This window comes from Lathamus discolor, chromosome 6 (genome assembly GCF_037157495.1).
Source record: "Lathamus discolor isolate bLatDis1 chromosome 6, bLatDis1.hap1, whole genome shotgun sequence".
Taxonomy (NCBI): Eukaryota; Metazoa; Chordata; class Aves; order Psittaciformes; family Psittacidae; genus Lathamus; species Lathamus discolor.
In genome coordinates, this window is record NC_088889.1 from 90,453,675 (window position 1) to 90,477,407 (window position 23,733).

At 49.7% G+C, this 23,733-nt stretch overlaps 2 protein-coding genes across 2 annotated transcripts in view; one reads left to right on the top strand and one right to left on the bottom strand.

Moving 5' to 3' along the window:
* Positions 1 to 11,554: 11,554 nt before the first annotated feature.
* On the bottom strand, positions 11,555 to 15,587 carry SOX8 (SRY-box transcription factor 8). Its single transcript, XM_065686596.1, has 3 exons — positions 14,916 to 15,587; positions 13,521 to 13,759; positions 11,555 to 12,632 (listed from the first exon to the last, which is right to left on the bottom strand). Exons 1-3 carry the CDS (start codon positions 15,356 to 15,358, stop codon positions 11,896 to 11,898), a joined length of 1,419 nt encoding a protein of 472 aa, XP_065542668.1. The 5' UTR covers positions 15,359 to 15,587; the 3' UTR covers positions 11,555 to 11,895.
* Positions 15,588 to 21,842: 6,255 nt separating this feature from the next.
* LMF1 (lipase maturation factor 1) overlaps positions 21,843 to 23,733 on the top strand; it is a 225,792-nt gene continuing 223,901 nt past the window's right edge. Inside the window, exon 1 of the mRNA XM_065684805.1 lies at positions 21,843 to 22,077. Coding sequence (XP_065540877.1) covers positions 21,882 to 22,077 — 196 coding nt within the window. The 5' untranslated portion in view covers positions 21,843 to 21,881. The remainder of the gene's footprint in view (positions 22,078 to 23,733) is intronic.

Here is a 23,733-nt window from a genome sequence, read left to right on the forward strand (position 1 = left end):
TAAACGACCATTAGCAGGAGTGCTGGAAGAGAATGGCATATTCCCATCACCCTGCTCCTAAGCACGGAGCGGACCCTTCCTTCCCAACCCCTTCAGGTGCTGCGGGACGGGGAATTCACTTTTGTCTGGCTCCGAGCGGCGCTGATCCCGCTGCAGCTGGGAGGGGATTTCCCGTCAGCTCCAACCCAGCTGCTTCAAACCCTCCGCCACTAAGTGAGCTAATATTTCACGACTAAATTGAAGTGGTCAAGTCCCATTTTGTGCCGAAAGCACGGTTCCCTGCCGATTAGCCTCCTCGCTGCTTTGGGGGGATATAAATAACTTCAGAGGCTCCTTTCCCCGAGCCTTTCCCAATAAAAGCAACATTCAGTTATGTGATTTTTTTTTTGTCCTCCCCCCTTGCTTTTAATTTTATGCAAATGATCTTCTGTTCTGTGTTATTATGTAAACGAGCCAACTGAAATGGTAATGAGGGAACCCAGAAGTATGCATATATTAACCGCTGCTATAGAGCTTTACACCTACAGAAATGGCACTGAATCCCATCTCTAAGGCAGGGACAGGTGTCCTGAGGGTGAAGATTTTCCTCCAGGACTTCTGAAATCCCTCTAGATGAAGGCTTCTTCCTACGGAGAACAGTCAAGCATTCAACTCAGAGAGCAAGCCAGCACTTCAGTCTGAAATCCCTTCTTTTCAGTGTGGGAAGATGTGTTGTATTCAGTTACCATCAGGCTGTGCAGCGGCAGTTTGCATCCCACCTCTACCCCAGCAAGCCTAGCTCAAATCATCCACCTGAGTATGGACAACATCAGACAATCCATGGGGAAGACCGAGCTGTGGGCATTTTTCCTCTCCATTGCAATACGGGAACCTATGGGGAAACCATCCCTATGTGCACTGCTGCAGGGCAGGGGAGGAACGAGCATTTCCAAAGGTTGTGGAGTCTCCAATGAAATCCATGGCAAAACTCAATGCTGTTAAAGGAATTCCAACGTTTCTGCTTCCTGAAATGCATCCTTGCATGCCCAGTGAGGTCCCCTGCCTGTCCTCCTCCAAGGTGCCACACGGGATACATCTCAAGCTAGAAAAACTGCCAAGAGAATAAAAAGGCAAATAATATCTTCATTTTCTACACTCCTGCAGGATAGTGAAGGGCTTTAACCCAGGGGAAAGCATCACCTTTATAAAACACCCTGAGAGAGCTGAAGCTCACATCACAAGGGAGCAGATGCCTCAAATCCTTCCTAATCCCTGTGCTTAGCAATGATGTTTGAAGCGATTTGAGGCGCCGGCAAGCACCATTCCCAAGAAGGTAGAGCAGATGTTATCCACTGCAGAGGTGCCTTAAGCTCTCAGCTGCGCACTGCAGAAACATTGGCCAAAGTCCATCTCTGTATGTCTGACTGTTAGCACTATTTGGCTCCAAACACAGCGGACTGGACTTGTAACATAACAACACGGAACCAGTTTGTGAACTCACGGCTGTGTCAGGAGCCAGAGTGAAATCCAGGGACCTTCTGAAAGCGATGGGAATCTTGTCCTTGATTTCAAGGCACCTGGAAGCTTAATATCTGCAGCTACTGTTTAATAATTAAATGAGAACCAGCAAATAATAGATGATAGGAAAAGCCACGGCAAGCACCGAGGTCTGATCCAAAGGCCTGTGAAAGCTTTCTGCTGAGCCGAGTGGGTTTTGGAACAAGTAAAAATAAATCCCTGTAATTAGGCAAAAGGGAAAAATCCAAAAGATGCCATTGGAGCCATGTAGGGCTCAAAATCTGTGTCCTTGGAGTTGGGCTGGGTGGCCCTGAAACCTCAGGAAATCCCAGGAGGTGGGATGTAGGGAAGCTCAGCCATTCCCATGGGAGGGGATGGAGGAGCATCTCCTGCATCCCAGGTCACAGCCTCCTCAAATGGCAATTCCCAGGTGAGCTGGGATGCCCTGAGTGTGGGCAGGATGAGAAGACACCACCCAGTTTGGGATCTGACCATTCCCAGTCTCTGGTGGCAATCCAGCCCCAGATTTCATAGAATCATAGAATCATAGAATAGTTATGGTTGGAAAGGACCTCAAGATCATCCAGTTCCAACCCCCCTGCCACGGGCAGGGACACCTCACACTAAACCATCCCACACAAGGCTTCATCCAACCTGGCCTTGAACACTGCCAGGGATGGAGCACTCACAGCCTCCCTGGGCAACCCATTCCAGTGCCTCACCACCCTCACAGGAAAGAATTTCCTCCTTATATCAAATCTAAACTTCCCCTGTTTCAGTTTGAACCCGTTACCCCTTGTCCTGTCACTGCAGTCCCTGATGAAGAGTCCCTCCCCAGCATCCCTATAGGCCCCCTTCAGGTACTGGAAGGCTGCTATGAGGTCTCCACGCAGCCTTCTCTTCTCCAGGCTGAACAGCCCCAACTTCCTCAGCCTGTCTTCATACGGGAGGTGCTCCAGCCCCTGATCATCCTCATGGCCTCCTCTGGACTTGTTCCAGCAGTTCCATGTCCTTTTTATGTTGAGGACCCCAGAACTGCACACAATGCTCCAGGTGAGGTCTCACCAGAGCAGAGCAGAGGGGCAGGAGCACCTCCTTCGCCCTGCTGGTCACGCTCCTTTTCCCTGCCTTTCCCTAGGAAAGCTCCATCTGCAGCATTAGGTCTGCCCTTCCTTCCTGCAGGCATGTATATGACAGTCCTCTCCAGGCTGCTTTGCCATAGAAATGTCATTTCAAGCAATGCTACAGCCTTTTCTGCTTTGTCTGCTTTCCCTAGAGTGCATTTTCCCATGCACTCCAACCACTTGGAAGGCATGGCCCAAAAACCAGGATTTATTGCTCGGAAACCAGAAACCCTGTCTTTTAAAGCATATTTAAAGTCCATTTCTCACCCTGGAATGAGACAAATGTCACCAGCATCAGCATCAAGAGTGTATCAACCCCAGAGTGGAGTCAGTCAATTCAGCCCAAAGTGGATATTTTAGGTATGAAGCTGAAATATATTCCTTGCTTCCTGCAGGCTCTTTCCAGCCCAGGCTGGGGCCTTATGGTATAGGCAGTGAAGCACCAAATGTGGAAAGGAGAAGGGGAAAGGAGCCTGATGATTCTTGCCATCACCTGGTGTGTTTCATGAGACAGGAATCGAACAGAAAGCTGAAATTAGATAAAAAGACTTTATGGGTTTTTACTTCAGAGCACACAGCTCATCAGCAGAGCTCTGCCACAGGCAGAGGCCAAGAGCAGAGCTGGGTTCAAAGGAGGGTTAGGGAAATCCATGGAAAAGATGCAATTTCTGGCCATAGCACTGAGGCAATGCAAGTGTCTCACAGCAACTGCTGATTGCCAGAGGCTGGCAGAGACCAGGGGAAGGGCTATGCTATACAAGCCCGGTTGTATCCTTGGTTTGAGGGCTGCTCTTGCATGGCAAACCTACATGTGCCTTTGCAGGATGCTCCTGAGCCAGACCTTTGCTCTCTTCCAGTGCAGATATTTCCATCTTCCTGCTTTCTTCCAAGCAGATCTGAATATCATGTAGTTTGGGGCTGATTGTTTCAGCATTTCTTGTTTTCGGGGGGGGGGGGGGGTTCAGGGGATCTTTCCTGCATTCCCAGAAATAGAACACAAACATCTACCACTCGGATGTTTTGTTAAGTTATTTTCATTAAAACAAATAAACTCGCTTCCATCTGGGAATTTCGTTAAGTGTTTTAGATATGTTTTTAACTTCTCTGTATCCCATCACCAGGCGTGGGGTCCGGCCAACTATTCCAGGGCTTGAACACACAGCTCTTAAGGGATGGTTGGAATCTGGCTCCGACGCTCTCACCTGACTTCATTCTGATAGACATCGCTCCAAGCTCCTCCTTCACACATCTGATTTCTCCCAAATGTTGAGAAGAGCTGGATCCCTGCCTGCCTTTTGGCTGCTTGAGTCCAGCTTTATCCCTATCTCCATCTGGTGACCAGGAGAGGCTCTCAAAGCCAACAGACCTTCTGGGGTTCAGGTGGCCTTGGAGCAGCGAGAGCTTCAGGGGGACCTTAACAGCCTAAGAAATCACTACTCACCTGCAGAGGATCTCAATAGGAGTTGTATTAAATCCAAAGAGGAGCACAAACAGCAGTATATCCTTTTTTCCCTGCTTTCACAGTGTTAAGAAGCTGAAGTCTCAGGAGGAACATTACAATTTCCACTGGAACCAGCTACCTTCCCACCTCTTTTCCCTTTCTGATTTCATTCATTTTGGGTTGACATGCACACCTTTCCTTTCCCGAATGCAGAGTGCCACTAACTGCCTCTTAAAATATTATTGCAGAAGGGCTGTATTCTACTGAGAATGGCGTTTTTTGTAATAACCCATTTTCCTTCTCACTTATTCTTACCTAAAAAGTTTCAGATTGCAGCTCATCCATCTCCCTGACACCCAAATCCCCTCTCACGTTTTCAAATTCATATATATATTGTTAACCCATTATTAGCCCATAGTATCCAGGAAAAAACACAGGAAGTGTGAGAAAGAGCCAGGTCCTGAGACATGGGACACACGTGTGGGTACTTAAGGTTGGGCTTCTGTTTTGGGGTGATTTCTTGCAAATGGGTGAGTGCGGAGCCTGCTCCCTTTGCAAAGGGCTTTGTGGGGACACCTCGGTGAAGGGTGACACTCCCCACTGTCTTGCTGGGTCTTGCTCCAGCACCCACTCTGTCCCACATCAAATGGGGGATGAGATCAGCTATTTGGGTATGGGTCAGGATGCAGAGCTTTCCGCTGCCCATGTGAGCCGGGTCCAGGCCATCCCAGCCCAACCCAGCTCCTCAGAAGTCAGCAGGAGGATTCAGGCCAGCTGCAGGGGCATTTCCTGCTTGGGATTCGGGAATAGGAGAGCACCTTGCATTGGGTTATCCAACAGCAGCGAGGTCGGGCAGCATCCTGAGGACAGGAAGGAGGTTGTCAGAAATGAAGTTATCCTCCGTGAGCTTGTGAGCAAGGTTAAAACTGTAATCCTTATCGTGTGAAAGTGAAGGTGGCAGCTTTCTATTTTCATTGCATTGTAATGAATCACTTGCAAGGAGAAAAAAAAAGAGCTGTATCTTTCTATCTTCATTCAAGTTTCCTTCTTTTTCCCCTGACACTCTCAACCAGCTCTCCCAGACCTGACAGCGAACTGCTACTGCTATTTGTTATCCTCTTTAAAGAGAGAAGCGCATCCCCCATCAAAATCACACCTACCCAATGTGCAGGGGTTTGTATTTCTTCTTTCTTTCCCTTCTCTGTGTGTGTGGGTTTTATTAGAACTCACAGGCAAGAGCTTAACATCAACAACAACAACGAAGCTTTGGCAGAAGCCGCCTCAAAGGATCCGTATGCGGGATGTTCAATGGACTTCCTAGCTACCAATAATTCCAGTTGGCTGCTTCTCCTTGAGCTGCATCCTCCCGGCGTCGGGGTGTGGAAGTGGTCAGTGCCCCATCGCTGGTGGGGGATCCACCAGCTGCACGAGGCTCCCAAAACCAGGGAACAGGGGGGAAGTGGGAGAACTTGAGCAGAGCTTTTCCTTTCTCTAAACGAAGCTATTTCTCCCAAGTCTAAATATTTACTGCTGTTTCTGGACACACACACCCAGAGAAATTAATAAAACTATCTATGGAGGGAGATTCCGATTCCCAATTATTTCGCCTTTGTGAAGTTAAGAAATAAAATATACTAAAAATCCCAACTTTGTTTGTGCATTCTTATTGCCAGCACAATGCCAACAATGGCTAAATAGACAGCATAATAAATAGCACCACAATGCCAACATAAAGGCCTTTCTGGTACTGCATACAAAATATAAACTGTGCCATGCCATTATTATTCCGGAGCCCTTGCTGAAACAGTGCAGTTGAAATTCCACCCCCAATGTGCACCTAATCAGCCATTCAGAGCCCCTTAATGACTTGTCAGTTCTTTGCCCTGCCATTTTCTGTCCAATTAATTCTTTTATTGTGCACCGGATAAAGGAAGACAAAGGCCTTCCATGCAATAATGAATCATTAAAATTCAGCAGCTCCTCTCTTGTGCTCTTGGCTCCTCACCAGCAATTCAGGCTGTTTCGCATTCGTTATGTGTGTGGTGGTTAAAATTCACTCTACCTCAAACAAGACCTTTCAAAACGCTTAACCCTTTCCTGGGTGAAGACCTCCGGTGCTGCATTGGGAATACAGACACACACGGAAAAGAGGAGGAGGAGGAGGGGGACGAGAAAGGGGAGGAGAAAGGCAGGCAGAGGTATTTTGGGTAAATGTTTTAATATCACGTCTCTGACAGTCACAATATTGCCTGCACACACATCCACAAACAAATACGGGGAGCGGGAGGCGATGCCAGCGCGCCTGTCGGAGCGGGTGTGTGGGTGCCACTTCCCATCCCTTTCCCTAAAGCAGCCCAGCCCTGGAGCAGGCGGCAGAGCAGGGAGGGACACCCTCTTATTTCGGATTAGGAGTGGCTTGGTTTTCATTCCTAATTGGTTTAAGATAAACTGAAAGAAGCTGCCTTTTAAACCTGAATAAGTGTGTCCAACGGGCTTTTTTCCCTTTTTCTTCTTTTTTTTTTTTTTGTGCACGGGCTTCACTAAATCAGGGCAAAACCAACACTCCAGTTAAGCCAGTGACACACTGTGCATGGCTGAGCTCCACGGCCATATGGGAGCAGCTAAATAGGGGTCAGCCGGAACGCCGGTGGCTCTTCCGAGCATGGGGAGGGCAGAGCCCCTCTTTCAGCAGCACTCACCCTGTTTATCCAAGTGCCAAACCATTCCGAAGGCAGAGCCCCTGGGCCGGTGGCAACAACCACCCCCCTTTCGGGTGGGATAATGCATCTTGCATTTGGTTATCAACCAGCAGCGAGGTGTGCGGCATCCCGAGGATGCACCACCAGCAGGCTGCAGCAGAACCCCGGGGGTAGGTTGTTTCTTGAGCCCTGTTAAAGCTGTTTTCCTCAATGCAGACTGTGTGGTTTCATGGATACACATTGCCTGTCGTGTCCCTCCTCATGCAGCAAAAATATATCTATGTACTTTCCACCTAAGGCACAAAACCCAGCCCCAGCCCCTCTACTGTCTCTCTGTAACATTAACCCCTTACCCCGAGACCCACCATGAGCTGGTGGGCTGATTGAAGGGCTGTCATTCCCAACATACAGTGCTGTCTGTGCGGGAGCAGCCCCTGCATCACATCCTATCCATAGGGATTGCCCTGTGGCAACTGGGGTTACAGGACGGCAGGAGAACGGAACAGTTTGGAATAAGCACCATTTTCTGTGGTTTGGGTTCTGGGTGCCTATTTTTATCTCCTGCTGACTCATTTGGGAAATGGCTTCCCCTTCCCAAGCTTTTGCCACTCGGTGCCATCCCTAATTCCTGAGTATAACATGCAGAAAGTGAACTTAAAGTGACACCACCCTGACTCAGCTGAGTGGTGGTGGAGGAGATGGGAGCAGGGCTGGACTGTGTCTGCCTGGTTTCCATGGTCCTAGGCAGCTCCTTTCACTTTGTTAGTTAGGGTCCTATGTGATGAGCCCCAAAAAACCCTTGTGGAGCCCCTGCAGGGTCTCCAAAGAGGATGAAGGTACTGGTGAGCTGTGGGGTACTGTCTCCCTCGGGAGCTGGAGTTCCTCCTTCCATTCCTCATGGAGCAGTCAGAAGCTGATGTGAAACCCCCTGCTCTTCCTCCCACCCCCCAGAACAGGAGTTTGGAGCCCGTCTGCTGGTGAATTCGTGCTTAAGAACCTGCCAGACATCCCGAAGAGGTCAATCCATGGAGAGGGAGCAGGGATATACTCACAGGGAAGGTCATTAAAGCTGAGCGCTGTCAGAGACGTGCCATTGAAGAATGTCTTTGCCATAAACCCAATACCCACCTGCAAAAAAAAAAGTGTAACAAAAGTTGGTATCACTCCAGGAAAGATGGGAGAGGATAAGGAGGATGGGAAGGGACTTTTTCCACCACACAGAAGGAATGTGGGTATGGTCTATAAAATTAATTTCCTCTTTCTTTTTAAACAGCACCTGCTGAGCAATTCAGGTAAATAGCAAATTCCCTGCACCAGGAATAAGAGGAACTTTCATCACTTCTGTATTCCTGCAGTTATCTTGAGAACCCTTTATTGCTGACAGGCAGGGGTCAAAAGCTGGTCTTGGTTTCACCTGATCTCATTGCCTTCTGCAGAGACATTCCAGATTCACGCCAACACAAGAGCCATCGGAGCTGAGCTCGGGACACACAATGCTGCCATTCACGTCGGGAAGTCGCTCGGCTCATGGAAAATCACTTTCTGTGGACGATATCGACACAGAAAATGGCAGAAAAGGGTCATGCATGAAAACGGGTTTCTACCAACAGCATTAATTGCAAACCAAAATGTTCATCACTCTGAATGTAAACTGTGTCCCTGGACTGTTTTTCTCCCAAGGAAATGAAATGGGAGACTGGTATCCAGTGTAAATCTGGGCATGGCAAATGAACTTCTGGTGCTCCTAGAAATTCCCAGTGCAACCTAAAGCCCAAGTCACTGGATTATTCAGGCCAGTGAATTTTACCTGCCTATCAAACTCTTCAACATCCCTTTGGTAATGTCTTTGTATTTTACCCGACAGCAGTGCAGTGATTACCCACAACTCTGAGGGCAGTAAAAGACAGTGGAAAAAAGAAACTCACCATTCAGCATTAGCTATTCAAACAGGAGCTGCAGCAGGGAGAAGCAGAGGGGTCTCTAAGGCTCATATTATTACTTGTACTGAGTGAACAGTCCAGATCTGTTTCCTTTCTGCAGACATTACTAAAAGCTAACTTGAGTTTGAAAGCTTATAGAAAACAAAACCAAGCATGGCCAAAGGTGAACAGAGAAGCTGTGGTTGCCCCATCCCTGGCAGTGCTCAAAGCCAGGTTGGACAGGGCTTAAAGCAACGTGGTCTAGTGGAAGGTGTCCCTGCCCGTGGCAGGGCTTTGGAACTAGGAGAGCTTGGTAGCAATCCTGCAAGTGGGACCCTGCACCATGAGCCAGACTGCAATTTCTAATTTCACCATCCTGGGCGATTTACAATACCAGCACATGCAGGTATTTTAACTCTATTTTAAACATTAATCCAGGTATCAGCGAAGTCACTGTAAATTGGGCTTTATGATCTTCAAGTTCTTTTCCAGCCTCATTGATTCCACAACTAAACACCAAGATAAAAGCAAAGCAAACCACTCACATTCCCGTTTCAGCTTTATCCCTTCTTTCCCTCCCCTAAAGCTTGGGAGAGGAAGCCCTACCTCAGCACGCAGGACAGGCCAAACCAACACACATCTATTTTTGAAGCATGAGTTAGGATTAAGACTCGCAACTTGCATTGTCACTGGAGGGAGGAGAGAGAAGGGAAGAAAGTTATTCCACAGCTTTGGCTTATAGCGCAATAAAAGCATTTTTGCCAGCAGTTTTGCAAATGAGCACACAGAAAATGGTGTCCAGTTACAGACTCTCTGGCAAGACAGCTCTTGGCAGATACGGCAAACAGTGCATTTGCTTTGGGACTCTGTTGTTCAGACTTCGTTAATGTCCTTGAGCTTCATTAATTGTCATCGCATTTATTTTCTCCCCGTGTTAAACCATTTTCCACAGCGCTGCACTGCGACCAAGCCCTGCTTTTCCCTCTCCTCCCAGTTAGGGCCCAGCCTGAGAGATCTCGCACTGGTTTGCCTGACCTGGGGAAACCAAACTGCAGCTTAGTTTAAATAAGCCAAACAAACCCCCAAAAGTCACAAATGTAACCATTTTAATGACTGTAGTTTTAGAAGAACCCACTACATGCAAGGTATAATTTTGCTGCTATCATAATTAAGAGGTATTTACAAGGGTTCACCAACCAGAAAGCAGGACTTGCTACTGTAAAATTCCTATGTGCTGTATGGAACAAAAGGCGCTGGGGCTAAAACCATGCACAGCCTGACCTTGCAAACCCTTCCTCATGTGAGCAGCCTCAGTGAAATCCTATGAAATCCTCAGGATTACGGATGGGGAAATATCGTTTTTGAAGAAGTAAATTAAAAAGAATTAAAATTCCTATAGAAAGACATTTAAATACAGGGAAAGGGAGTAAGGAAAAGAAAAAGCCAATCCAAACCAACAAGCCATCGAGAACAGAAAACCTCAGTCAAAGCAGTTTATTCCAAGGATCCCGTCTCCTTCTCCCGTGTTTCTTTTCAGCCCAGCAAGAGGCTCAAGCAGAAAGAAAACCAACACATAACGTGATAAAAAGCAACTTTTAATTTCATCAAATGGATCTGTACAAAAGTTAGCATTGCTTAGTCCGAAGCTAGTGAAGAGAACAGATAAGTAACAGGCAAAGTCTCTCAAACTTTATACAGAAAAATAGATTGCATAAAAAGGAGTTTTCTGTGCTCTCCCCCACCCCCAATGTCCCCGCAAAAGGAAATATGCAAAAAAATAATTTTTTTTTAGGAAAAAAAAAAAAAAGAAAAAAAGAAAAAGTAGGAAACGTAGAAAAGGTAAAAAGATGATAACCTCTGAAACGTGGGTTTAGATTTACAAAGGTTTCTTAAAGGCACAAGTTACCATAAAATAGGTGGTTATTATATGCTCAGCATACAATGGAAGAAGTAGAAATATATCAATGAAAATATTAGTCTAAAACTAAGTACCTAAAACTTTTTTTTAGTGGAGAAGGTTTTAGTTTCACAGCTTGATGGGTGATATCTGGTCCCTAGAAGCCACAAAATTAAAGCAGAAGTTGATCATTTCTCATTAAATTACATCTTCCTATAAAGCAGTCCCGGTCCCGAAAGCGCACAAAGACTCTGCGATGCCTTAAGTCCCAATTTAACACCCAAGAGCAGGTAGCCAGGAAAACTGCCTGCTCCTTGTTGCAATCATTTTAGCCTCCCAATTGAATTAGTAACTATCCGTCCCGTCCCCCCCCCCTTGTTATTTTACATTCCCAGTTGAATTCCCTGTTGGTGACCAGCTCTGAGATGGGCAGATTGGGTCACTCCCTCTCTAAGACAACTGCTGCAGCATCCCAAGCCCAAAAACCAAGGAAAACCTCTAGACTCGTAACACCATTTTATTGTATCATCTCCACTAGTTTTATGCTCCCACCCCCAAATTCTTTAAAATCTTTTAGAATTCTACTTTTGTTTTTTTTTTTTGTTTTTGCACAAAATTACTTCATTAATTAAAAGACAAAATAATACAGAACATAAATACATATTTAACAGATTAAAAAAAAAAAAACACCAAAAAAGGAAACAAACCCCATTTTAAGCTTCCATAAAACAAAACGTTAATTACAGCCAAACCTTGCTCGGAAGAACTCTTGACTAAAATCAAACAAACACTTCAGACATGGAATTGGTTGGTCCCACCAGACTCGCTTGATCCCACGAGATTGTTACATGGAATAGCCGGGCTTTCGGGGTTCCTCCGCCTTGGTCCCAGTGAGTTCTTGCCCTCAAGGTTGGTCCGTTCCTCACATTGCAATAGACCCTTAAAGTCTCAAACAGCTTTTTCTTCCCCTCCCTTTCCCCCCCCACCCCAGCTCCGCTTTTTTGCACTTGTCAACTTCCACGACGAGTTAAGTCCAGTTCAGTCCTCACAGAGGAGTCAAATGGTTTTGTCCTTCATTTATTCAAAAGGAATATCACCAGTCCTTTGCTTTTCATTTCAGTTTTTAATTGTATTAAAGAAAAATAGAGCTCTGTCCTTTTGGAGACTTTTGAAGCAAGGGGACATCCAGTCGCAACGAGCAGAGTTCCCAGTGGCTCAGGAGGCACTTCGGAAACTTATCACGGCACTCCACGCTCTTCGTCTTCATTCCTTCATTAGTGCATATGTCAGGGAAGCCCTCGGGGGCTCCACACATCCTTTAAGGCCTTGTCAGGGTCGTATAGACCGGCTGGTCCCAGTTAGCAGTGGGGCTGTGAGCTGGCGGGATGGACAAGCCGTTGAGGATGGGTGTCGCGTAGGGCCGGCGGGAGGAGTGGAAATAGGGATACTGGTAAATGCTGGAGGGGTAGCCGGGGTAGGGGTTGTAGTAGTTGGAGCTCTGGAGGTCCGTGTAGTCGCACTGGGAGCTGGAGAAGGAGGCAGCAGCCGTGGCGGTGGAGGCGGTGGTGGCACAAGCCTGGGCGCTGTAGGAGCCATAGTCGGAGTGCGCAGGGGAGCCGTGGGACTGGTCACTGTAGTGGCTGGGGCTCAGCTGCTCCGTTTTGATGTGGGGCCTTTGCTGGCCCGAGTCAGCAGACGATGGCGATGCTGAGGCCGGGCTTTTGTGAGTCCAAACCTGGCTGGTCCCACCGGTGCCCGTGGCCGAGTGGGAATAGGAAGCGCCATAGGAACCAGCAGCAGCGTTGGGACCATGGTCAGCCGGCATGGCAGCATGGCCATTGAGCGGCAGGTACTGGTCGAACTCATGCACATCGAAGGTCTCCATGTTGCTGATGACCTCGCTGCTCAGCTCAGAGATGTCCACGTTGCTGAAGTCGATGTTCTGGCGGCCGCTTTCCACGAGGCGGCGGCCCTCGTGCTTCAGCTCCTGCTTGCTGCTGTGGTGGAGGTCGGTTTTGGGGGTGGTGGGGGGGGTGGGTGGTCCGTGGGTCTGACCTGGGTATGAAGGGAAAGCAAGGTTTAATGAGAGCGGCCACAGAAGACCCATTCCTTTAAGGACATTAAAAGGATGCTGGCTTCTATTCCCTCTTATTGAAAGGAAACAGGATTTAAATCTATGGCCCCGTGTTGGAGGTGACTGAGGTCCCCCTGCAACCGTGGCAGGAACATGTCATCAGTTAGGGTAAACACCCCGCACGGGTGTAGGTTCAGAGTGCAGAGAAGCCAGGGAGCGTGCCATATCCATCAGGACCACTCCGGGACATGCAGGACACCGCTGAACTCCACAAACCCCTCCTTGCTTGGGAAGCAGAACCAAAGGATGGGTTTGCAGGGTCCCCTCCGGCTCTCCAAGCGGGCAGCCCAAGGCCAGCCCAGCTCTCCCGGAGGCAGAGGAGTCGTGCCGGGATCCCCAGCCAGGCTGGGTGAGAGCACAGACATGTCTGTAGCTGCAGGACATTCGCAATCCTCCTGGAATCTGTCAACACGCTCCCTGTGCCAATTTGCAGTGCTGGAGAGAAGCGGGGAGCTCTGAGGGGGAAGCATCGTCTTCAGGACCCGCTCCCCCAGGCACCTCTTGCATGGCCAATGCATTATTAACCCTTCTTAGCTCACAATTAATTCCCCTCACTCCCAGGACAGCTGGGAATGTGGGATCCCTGCACTTTCGGGATTTCCCATTTGCAGTCACCTCTATCAGCATTTACTAAAGAAAACTGCGGCCACGTTCTGGTGCAAAACCAGAGCTCTTGGAGCAGCAATCTCTGCTTTTGGATGCTCCCGATCCCACCAATATTCACTCGGGGGCCAGAGCAGCCAGTGCCTACTCCGGGTTCATATCCTAGGCCAGGATGCTTGGGATCTGCAGGTTCTTTTGCCCTTTACCTGTGTGATCGCCGTGGTGGTGGGGCTCGGCCATGCCCCCCAGCCCGCTGTCCGCTTTGTAGATCTGAGTGCCCGCATGGTGGCTGAGCTCAGCGCCGGAGTCAGAGTCACTCTGTCCGGCTTTCACACTTTTCCTCCTCCGGGGCTGGTATTTATAATCCGGGTGATCCTTTTTGTGCTGGACCCTGAGCCGCTCGGCTTCTTCCACAAAGGGACGTTTCTCATTTTCACTTAGCAAACTGGTTTGGGAGGGATTTATATAGTTTTTAATAAGAACGAGGGGGAAACAGAAAAAACAATCCAAAATTAATATCTTTGCATTAGAAGTTTACAGCCTGTTTTCGGGCTCACACATCCCCAATTCCCTTACGCTGATTTGAACAACAATCACAAAACAAATCTGCCATAGCAAAAAAAAGTTGTGTTGCCAAAACGTATTTAAAAATACCAACTATTGAGGCATGAAAAACCCCAGCCACTACAGATACAGATAAGAGGGCAAAACAAAATCCCCCTGCCCCATTTGAAATGCCTTTCCCAAATATTATTCCCATGTTTGCCCCACAAATGCCACCCCCTCACCCGACAAACAGCGCTGCCCATTTCCAGCTTTGTTTGGTGCTTACAAAGAGCCCACAAAAGCGACAGCAGCAACGGGATTATTTCTTTCAAAGCTCTCCCCCAGCAAAGACCTCTCTTTGCAAACTCTTGGAGAGTCCCAAACGGCATCGGGAGCATCACTGGCTCAAGCAGGAGAGATGCACATTTGGTATAGATTGATGTGACTGAATGTATCAGGGAATAAAATGTGGCTCGGTGGGAAGCAGAGAGGACCCGGCAGAAAAAGTTAGCCACAGCGCTGAGCATGCAAGCACACAGATGAGAAGGGGAATTAGAAATCTGATTAAAATAACGGCTCAAAATTGGCTTGCTTGAGTTTATAACTTGGAAGCAACAAGCGAACCAAGCAAGGGGAAAAACTTTTAGAGAAAGCCTTTGTAAAAGAAGGAATTAAAGTCTCGATGTCCTGGGGACAGGGGAACCCTGGCCAGGCGCAGAAAGGGCCCACGCTGCACATGGCGGCGATGGAGCGAGGAAGATCCATGCATGACACGGCGCTGGGGCAGGAGCCGAGCCCACCGTGGCCCCTTAAAGAGCGGCTTTTCAGGGCTGGGACCGGCGCGTCCTTCGCAGCGCAGCCGCACGCTAGGAGGGGGGGAGTTGAGCTTCAGTTTGAAGCGCTTCACGAAGCCCCCCGTGGGCAATAAAATAATACAGAAAGATAAAGAGATGTAGAAAGGGGGAAGCGAGTGCAAACGCAGAGTCCCGCCGGAGCGGCCCCGCTGCGGGTGGGGCGCGGAGCCCCGTGGAGGGATGCGCGACCGCGGGACTCACCGCCAGAGCTTGCCCAGGGTCTTGCTGAGCTCGGCATTGTGCAGATGCGGGTACTGGTCAGCCAGCTTCCTGCGGGCGGCCTGCGCCCACACCATGAAGGCGTTCATGGGCCGCTTGACGTGCGGCTTAGCCTTAAGCGATCCGTTGCCGCGGACGGGCATGGGCACCAGGCTCCAATCGTAGCCCTTCAGCACCTGCGAGACGGCGTCGCGGATGCAGGCGGGGAAGCGCTCGTCCACCTCGGCCGCGTCCACCTTATTGCCCATCGGAGCGGCGCCAGGCGGGCGCGGGGCTGGCGCCGGGGCACAGCCCAGCCCCTCGGAGCCAGCGGGGGACAGCGGCGAGTCTGAGTCCGAGTCCACGTGGGACATGGAACTGGTGGTGCCCGCGGGGCTGCACGGAGCCTCCAGCGCTTTGTCGTGCTCCTCGGTCATGTTGAGCATCGGTGGACGGGAAGGGGGCGAGGGGCAGAGCCGGCCCGCGGGCGCGGGGGAAAGCCGCGCACCGCTCCGCAGGCGCCCGCAAGGCGCGGAAAAGCAAAATATCGATAGGAAAAAAAAAAGCCGGAATAATAAAAACAAGGCGCAAAAGCGGAAAAACCAGCCGATAAAGCGGAAAACACCCCAAACACGTCCTGCTCCGTCCGGCCCCGCAACCCGCACCCACCACTGCGCTCCTCCTCCAGTGCGCGCACCGGTCCCGCAACCATGTACTTTAAGGGGAGGACGCATGGCCACGCCCCCGACGCCGCTCCCCATTGGCGGAAAGTGTTGCTCATTTACATAAGAGGTGGGGCTTTCGCCCGCCCGCCGCTTTGCATTGGTGGAGAGTGGTTTACATTTACATGAAGGGCGGGGCTCTGAGTTGCCCGTTGCCGCCGCCGGGAGGTGCCGCGGGCTGGGGTCGTGCCCCGAGGACGGCGGCTGCTCCTGGAGCCCCTCGCCGAGGAGCTGAGGCCGAGGCCGGTGCATGGCAGAAGCACCGGCTCGGCTCGGCTCGGCTCGGTTCGGCTCGGTTCGGCTCGGCTCGTCTCGGTTGCAAGTGGAGCCGGAGGTTCCCGTGCAGCCCGCCGGCAGCTGAGCACCGCGACCGCCGTGCGCTCCGTGCCTCGCCGAGCGCACCGTTTCTCCCCGCTCAATCCGACGGGAAAAGAAGCGGAACGAGCCGCTCCCCGTCCCCTCGGCCCGTCTCGCCTCTCTTTCTCTCTTCTGCGCTCTTGGTATCGGGCAGCGGCGATGCTCCCGCCCGGCCCCGGCCGGAGGAGGATGCAGCACTTCGGGGGAGCCTTCGTGTCTAGGGGGTGCGGAAGAGGGTCCCGCAAAACCTCCCCGTTAGCTCCGGTGCTGGGTTGTGCTGCTCGGGTTCCCCTAAACCCCCTTCCCTAAAATACCTCGCTGCCGCGCTCAGAGCGAGCCCGGGTTTTGCAGCATTGATTTGGAGCATTTGATTCTAATTAGCCACGGAATCCAGCCTTCTAATTGCGACTGGGGAGGGGGAAAGCAACTCCCCAAATTCTCATTTTATCCGCTGCTTTCCTGCTGCCCCCCCGGAAAAAGAGGGTCAAGTACAAGATTTACAGGAGGAAAAGTAGGAATCGTGTGAGTGCTTGAAGCGTTCCAGTACTTAAAAAGTAACAGGAACGTGGTGGGTTTGAAGGCATTTTGTTTAGTTGCTACGATATGTAAGCACCTTGAAATCAAAAGTACGCTTTGAATTTAAACGTAGCCCTGTTTAGATGTGCTTTAAGTCTGTTTGCCTTCTATGTAAAAATGAATTTATCCTGCTGAAGTGCAAAGCAGGGTTTTATTTTCTTTAAAAAATGCTATTTCTTCATTTGTAATTTCTTAAGAAATTACTGGTTTTATTAATTAAACTGAGCTTTCAGTTGCAGCGTCACAAAGTGAGTGAACAAAGTGGTTTTAAATAGGATTTTACGAAGTGTCTTTATAAACAAATACTGTTTTTAAGGCTTAAATCTTAAACTATATGTGTTGAACTTGCAAGTGAGGATTAACTGAACTTTTATTCCAGGGAAAGAAGCCCTTGAGGACAGCAGGAACTGGAGACGTTGGTTTGCTTCCCCCTTGCATGGTGCTGCCTTTCAGGGCTCCCTGGCTCTTCCCAGGGCAGGGAATTGCATTTCCCAGCCCACACACTTGAATTCCTCTTTGTCCAGTGCAGGTAGGAGGAGGAGAACAACTTTCAGTAGCTGCTTCCTCTTACTCTGGAGATGGACACCCAGAGCAGGGTACGTGTCCCGCTGCACGTCTGACTTTGTAATGGTGCACAAACCAATTCATGCCTCTGAGCATCAGTTCTCAGCCAGGGTGGTGGAGGGAGCAGCATTGCTGTGCCTTGAGATGAGTCCAAGCAGGGCAAGGCTGCAAGAAGCTGGGATGACACAGGGAGAGGAGGGAGCTGGAGCACCTGGGAACTTCAGTAGCTCTGGTTTCCTGAGTTCATGCACCCATGAAATCAAATGAGACTGTGCTGGGACAACAAGTAGGTTCAAGTGGCATAATTTGTTTTACAGGGTTTTGAGTTCAAATTTTGTAGGACAAAGTACCAGTGACGTTTGCACAGGGATGGGCAAATGATGGAGCTGCAGGGCAAGTCTTGCAGTGATCCCACAGGATGTGTCATTTAGACCTGGCCTATCCATGGGAGCCTTAAAGAGTGCACCCAAGTGGGGAACATTTATAGAGGGTTTGGTGGAACAGAGGGAACAGAGCTGGCTGTTCCAGAGAGAGAGTGAACAGAGCAGAGTGCCACTAGCCTCTTAATATTGCTTCATTATCTTTAAAGTTCACCCCAGTCTCCAATAAATTTCCTGGCCAGCTCACACCAGCATGGCTGAGGATCAGGTAATAAATAAAGGTCTGCATGCTTGGCTAAATTACATTGTCACTTGGGAGTCATCAGAATCCCCATGAGATGGAGGTATCTTGACCTCCTGTCCTAGTTCCTCTCTGCAATACCAATTCCTTATGGAGGAATAAGTGTGTGTGCACGCTGGCTTCAGAGCAGTTAAGAGACCCACTTACACCAGGGAGAGGAAATTTTATCTTCAGCAGAAGACAGGGAAGGCATTTTCTAGTGGAAGGTGTCCCGGGCCATGGCAAAGGTTTGGAATTAGGTGAGCTTTACGGTCCCTTCCAACACAAACCATTCCAGGATTCTATTTTCCAAGCAGGAGAGCATGTAGGAACCACTGCACACGATGGGATATGCTCTGCAGCACACATGTACTGTGTCTTTTCCCTGGCTGGACGCAGGCCCAGCCCAAAGGTGGGCTCTATCGCTTCATCTGATCAAGTGGTAAAGTTACCATTTTTCAAACCCTGGCTACCTTTGAACTGGGAGCAGATCTTACATGGGAATTTCAAAGAGCAAATAGAAAGAGCTTTACGGGGGAAGAAAAAACAACCCCGTATCAGATAAGAATAACCTATGTGTTGTGTTAAAGTAAAGCCCCTGACATCTGCAGGATTAATGCTCTGCCTAGAGGATACAGGAGTTCAGTGGCAGCTTAGAGATTGCTGTGAAAGTGTTCAGTCCTTTACAGGAAAGCTCCTGATAGCTGAAAAGCTAGAAAATAAAAGCTCGGTAGTAACTTCCAACTAATTTCAATTCAAACAGCAGCAGAAGAGCTGAAAAGCTTTGCTCTCAGGATGAACGGTAGTGATGGGTCCAATCCGATTCTGTGCGCTTGGGAAGGCTCCGGCACATACCCGGTACCTGCTTGTTGCTATTTTAAGGCTAAATTGATACAATTCAGCTGCTTGCAGATCAGTTTAAGTCCAAAACTTGTCTTCTGTTCCCATGCAGTGAGCCTTGCTGCTCTGAACAACTATTGAGTAAAAGGGACAGAACGTGTTTGCAGGTTTTAGTTAACACTTGGGGTATTTAGTCCTTGGCATTTCCACAGCTCCCAGGCCTGTGCTCAGCTGTGCTCCTGAAGTTCTTGTTTTCACCTGCACGGCAGGAGTGATAAATCACTCTGTGCTGTCAGGAGAGTCACTGTGTGCTCCCACCGCAGCAAAACCAGGGGTTTAGTGCACAGCCTCATCCAAAGCGAGTTGTTAGAGGTGTTTCCTTGGATTGGGAAGCGCTAGGGACTCTAGAATCCCTTATCCACAATGAGTGGATGCAAACTTGTGCCCTTGCACAGCTGCTGTGCTGTGCTGAGAATAGGGTGGGGGGAAAGAGAGAGGTTTAAATATTGGTTTAATATTAGTTTTTACTGTGTTAATGGGGTGCTTTGCTCCAGCATCCCTCTTTTTTCTGGACAGGAATAGTTTGGCAGCTGCAGGATGAACAATGGAGCAACAGGTCCCCCAGCAGCAATTTTCCAAGCCATGGACATTTACCTGGTGTTGGTATAAGAAGCTCTGCACACCTGCAGTGGGCAGGACTCCAATGACCTCTCTCCTGTTCAAAATGCAAGTGGAGGGGGGGGCATAGGGATTCCTAAGCCCTTTTGCTAGGTTTCATCTTGTAGATGAGAGAAAAAGGACATTTATTTTTATTTCAGTGTGAGCCAAAGGCAGTGAGGTCTTCATGAAAATCCTTACACGCTACGGCCTGGTGTGGAATTTCTGCTAAAAGAAAATAGCTTTTCCTAACACGGGCTTCTATGATTATTAGTTCTTAATATCCCCGTGGCACAGGCAAAAGATCTCCTCTTTCTTCCTGAACAGTTCAGACTGGGCAGCATCTTTTCCAAGTATTGGAGCAGCACAGTTCTATTAATTATTATCACTGTGATTATTAATTTTCCTATAGAACTGCTTAGGAATCCCTCTTCCAAATCGGCACCCCCTCATTATAGATCCTGTACAAATACAGGAGAAAAAAAAGAAAGGTAATTCTTCCTCTGAAAATCCTTTTCAGCCTTAATCCTGCTAACCCAGGAGTTAAAGATCAGATTTCCACAGGGAAAGATCAGGGATTTTAACGGCAAAAAAATGTTACCGCTGGAAAAATCTTAACTAGTAGAAGGAATATCCCAAATTCCTTGTGAGATTCCCATCTCTCATTCAGCAAACGCAGCTGAATGCTCAGCGGGATCATGTATAACTGCATTATACATAATTGAATGTATGTTTTCTTTAGAGGAGCCCCCAAATGTCAATGCTGCTTCACAAAATACTTATTTCTGCGCACATTCGCTCTCTCTGTTGTATTTAAACCCAATTCCTGGCAGCCAGAGGGGCGAAAGACTAGACCTGAATGAACACAGAGTAATTTAGGGTGCCAGGGACAGCAGGGTTGAGGTGCTGGCAGCGACAGCTGCTGGGTGCTGTGACAGTAAATGCTTGTTTCTCTGTCACTTTTGCAGCTGTTTGGAACACAGCAAAATAGGGTCGGGTGGGGGGATGTGGCGGCGGGCGGTTTGTTGAATGAAGATCAGCATCAATGATGCCTCAGCGCCTGCGGTCCAGCCTGACATTTATGAATCGCTTTCCCTTTGAGACTTGAAGGCTCAGAGCTTTGCTCCTCAATGCTCTGCTTGCATTAGTTGGTTTTTACAGCGTTTTCCGATACCTTACTTTGAAAAGAGGGAAAATCATGGCATGAGAATAAAAGCTGATGGTAAATACAGTGAGCAGAAAACCCAGCGCAGATGATGGTCCACACATAGCTGCGCACCAGCAGCTGAGTTCCTCAGAACAGAGAGGAGGTCATCTGATATTCAAATCTACTCTTTTACCACGTTTCCCTTTATAGCTTGAACCAGCTTCCAGTAAAGCTAAAGGAAAGGCTTCCATTGCCTTTTATAAGAGTTGGATGGGTCCTTTGGAATAACAGCGCTTTTCTGCCATTTAATAGACTTAAAGCTTCATACTCATCCTGTTGAAAGGATGCGCTGTTGACGCACAGTGTCCCCGAGCTTGGGTCCGTGTTCATTCCTGCCACCATCCCAACCTGCACATCTGGCACAGCTCTGAGCAATCTTCGGCAATGAAAACCGACCCAGCGCAGCGTTCCCTTCCCAGCTCCAATTATTCCTTTTTCTTTGCTAAATCTCTTGCCTAAACCCTCCGCTTTCCCTCAGTAATTTCCTCAATTATCCAGTTTGTTTTACAGACATTTCCAGTTAACGTGGAATTCGCTGTAAAAGTTTCATAAAGACCCCACAAAGGAAACCATTAGCTTACATCTATTTAAATGTATCTAGCCAAAACCTCGTGGCTGATCCAAAGGGAGAGCAAAACTGCCGTATACCAGAGGCTTTTAACAAATAGCTTATTTTTCTTTCCCTATACAATGCACCATTATGTAAGGGTTGGGTTTTTTTTCCTAAGGAGAACAATGCAAGCAGCAGCGATGGGAAACTGGAAAAACAAAAGAGGCATTTAGAAGGGACCGCTTTACAGCCTGAAACGCACTGAATAACGTTACACCTGATAACAGATACCTTCTCGGAGGCCATGGAACGCTGCAGCACGGCCGTGTTAGAGGGGGATACACGGCGCACGTCTCAACTCATCGCTGACTGCCGGGCTGCTTTATTAAAGTGGTTTTGCGAAATAAACCCCAGGATTTATGACTTAACGCAGCCCCCGGTGTTTAATGGCTATGGAGTGGGTGTCACGGCAGCATCAGAAGCAGGGAATGTTGAAAACATGAGGAATTAACTTGAATTGGTTCCTCACGGATGGAGCTGTAGTGCCGCGGGGTGAGGTGAAGGGGCGGCGGACTCGCTGCCTCACAGGGCCCTGTGCCAGCGGCGCATGAAGGTCTCTGGAGCCAACTCCTTTCCTTTTCATTTCCTTTAACTTCGCACTTTTTCGCTGCTTTTCGAAGGGGCAGGGGCGCACAAACGCCGTTTCTCCCTACAAAAGCCGTTTTTCCGCCTTCCTCCCGCCCCGGCCCCGCGGTCCCCCTCAGCCGCCGCCCTCACGCCCGGCCCGGCGGCGGGAGCAGCCCTCGGCGCGGCGGGGGGCGGGCCTGGCCGCACGCATGCTCGTTGCGGGGTCCGACATGGCGGCGCCCAGCACGGCGCTGCGGCTGAGGCGGGCGGTAGCGGACGGCCCCCCCGAGGCCCCGGAGCGGGCCGTGGCGGCGCAGCCGGGCAGCGAGGCCGGGCCGCCGCTGCCGCCGGGCACCTTCTGGCTGACCCGCGTCGTGCTGCTGCGATCCATAGCCCTGCTTTACTGTGAGTCTCTTTCCGCCGCCCGGGGAGCGGGGGGGGGCCCGGCCCGGTGCGCCCCGGGCTCGTCGCCTTGCAGAGCACTGTGAAGTCCCGGGGCTGCCCCATCCCTTGTGGCCTTCCCCGCTGTAAGCCCTCCGGTGGAGCGGAGGGAGCCCTGCCCCGGGGAAGGGAGAAGCCTCCGGTGGGTGCTCGTCCTCCCGAGGGGTCTGTACTGCCGCTGCGGAGGCAGGCCTCGACCTGCTGCGAGAGGAGGAGGAGGAGGCCTGTAGCCACCTCGCTTGCTCGGTGATGGATTTCCACCTGTAGGGCATGGTTTGAAGGGTGCTTTGCCTCTGGGCCCCATCCTGGCATGGCAGGGATGCACTAAGGAGCCCTGCCTGCCTTTTACCACAAAGCACTGCTTAATTTGGGGTGTTGGGGTATGTGTGTGTGTACAGAAAGCTTGAGGGGGTGGCTGAGACTGGAATGGGAAGAGCCTCCTGTTTCCAGCTCTTGCTTTGTCGGTGGGACTCGCTGATGGCCAGGATGGTGCTGAGGCTCCCTTGTTGGTGGAGCTGTAGGAGAGTTTGCTCACACATGATGCTGCAGAGCTGGGTGGAGCCGGTTGTCCTTTTTCTTCAAGGTAGATGTTGGGAGGTAACTGCAAAAGAGACGTGGCTGGTCTCTTCCCAAGAAGAAAGCAATAGGACAAGAGGGAATGGCCTCAAGCTGCACCAGGGCAGGTTTAGATGGAGCTGAGGAACAATTCCTGCCCCAGAGGGTGCTCAGGCATTGGAACAGGCTGCCCAGGGCAGGGCTGCAGGCACCGGCCCTGCAAGTGCTCACACACTGTGGAGATGAGGCCTCAGTGCCATGGGTTAGCGGCAGTGCTGGAGTAATGGTTGGACTGGATGATCTTAAAGGTCTTTTCCAACCTACTTGTTCTATGATTCATTATCTTATGCAGGAGCAAGTCTTTACTGTCTTACGTAGGTCTGGAGAGTAACCACATGCTTGGGTGCCAGTCAGCACCTAGAACTGACATGACCTTAAAGCAGTTTATAGTGAAACCAGTTTCCAAGCTCAGCTGTGCTCTCCTTTAGGCAGGGAAGGCCACGAGCTGTGCTTGGAGCCCATGAGTGCTCCACTTGAAAATATTCACAGTGAAACCCAAACTGACATGTAACACACTACGCTACAAATTCTAAGCTTGCCCCAGATTTGTCCACAAAATCATTAGAATTTGTAGGCTGCCAGCCTGCTTAGATTATTTTGCATCAAAACCATGCAGAAGTTGTAGTTTTGCATGGCTTTGACACGTGCTCTGTTTCTAGTTTGGCTTCAGCTCTCGATGAAATGCGGGGTTATGACTCTTTCAGTCAGAATGAAAGCGATTCCGCTATTCCCCCGTGTGTAAATCCAGACTGCTGAGTTTCCCATAGCTCAGTTTGCAGTTTCCTTATGAAAAACTGATTAGTGTTCTCTGCTGGGCGGTTGGTGGGGGCTGCTGCTTTCTGGTCGTGGATTTGGGGTTATAAATATGCTACATCTGGGACTGAACACTGCTCTGTAGGGTGGTCATGTGTTGGGTGTGAAGGTGAAGAGTAAGTCAAATGTGTGGGACTTTGTGAGTGGGAGGCCTGATCTGGGACAACGAGAGCAGTAAGAGAGGTGAGGAGC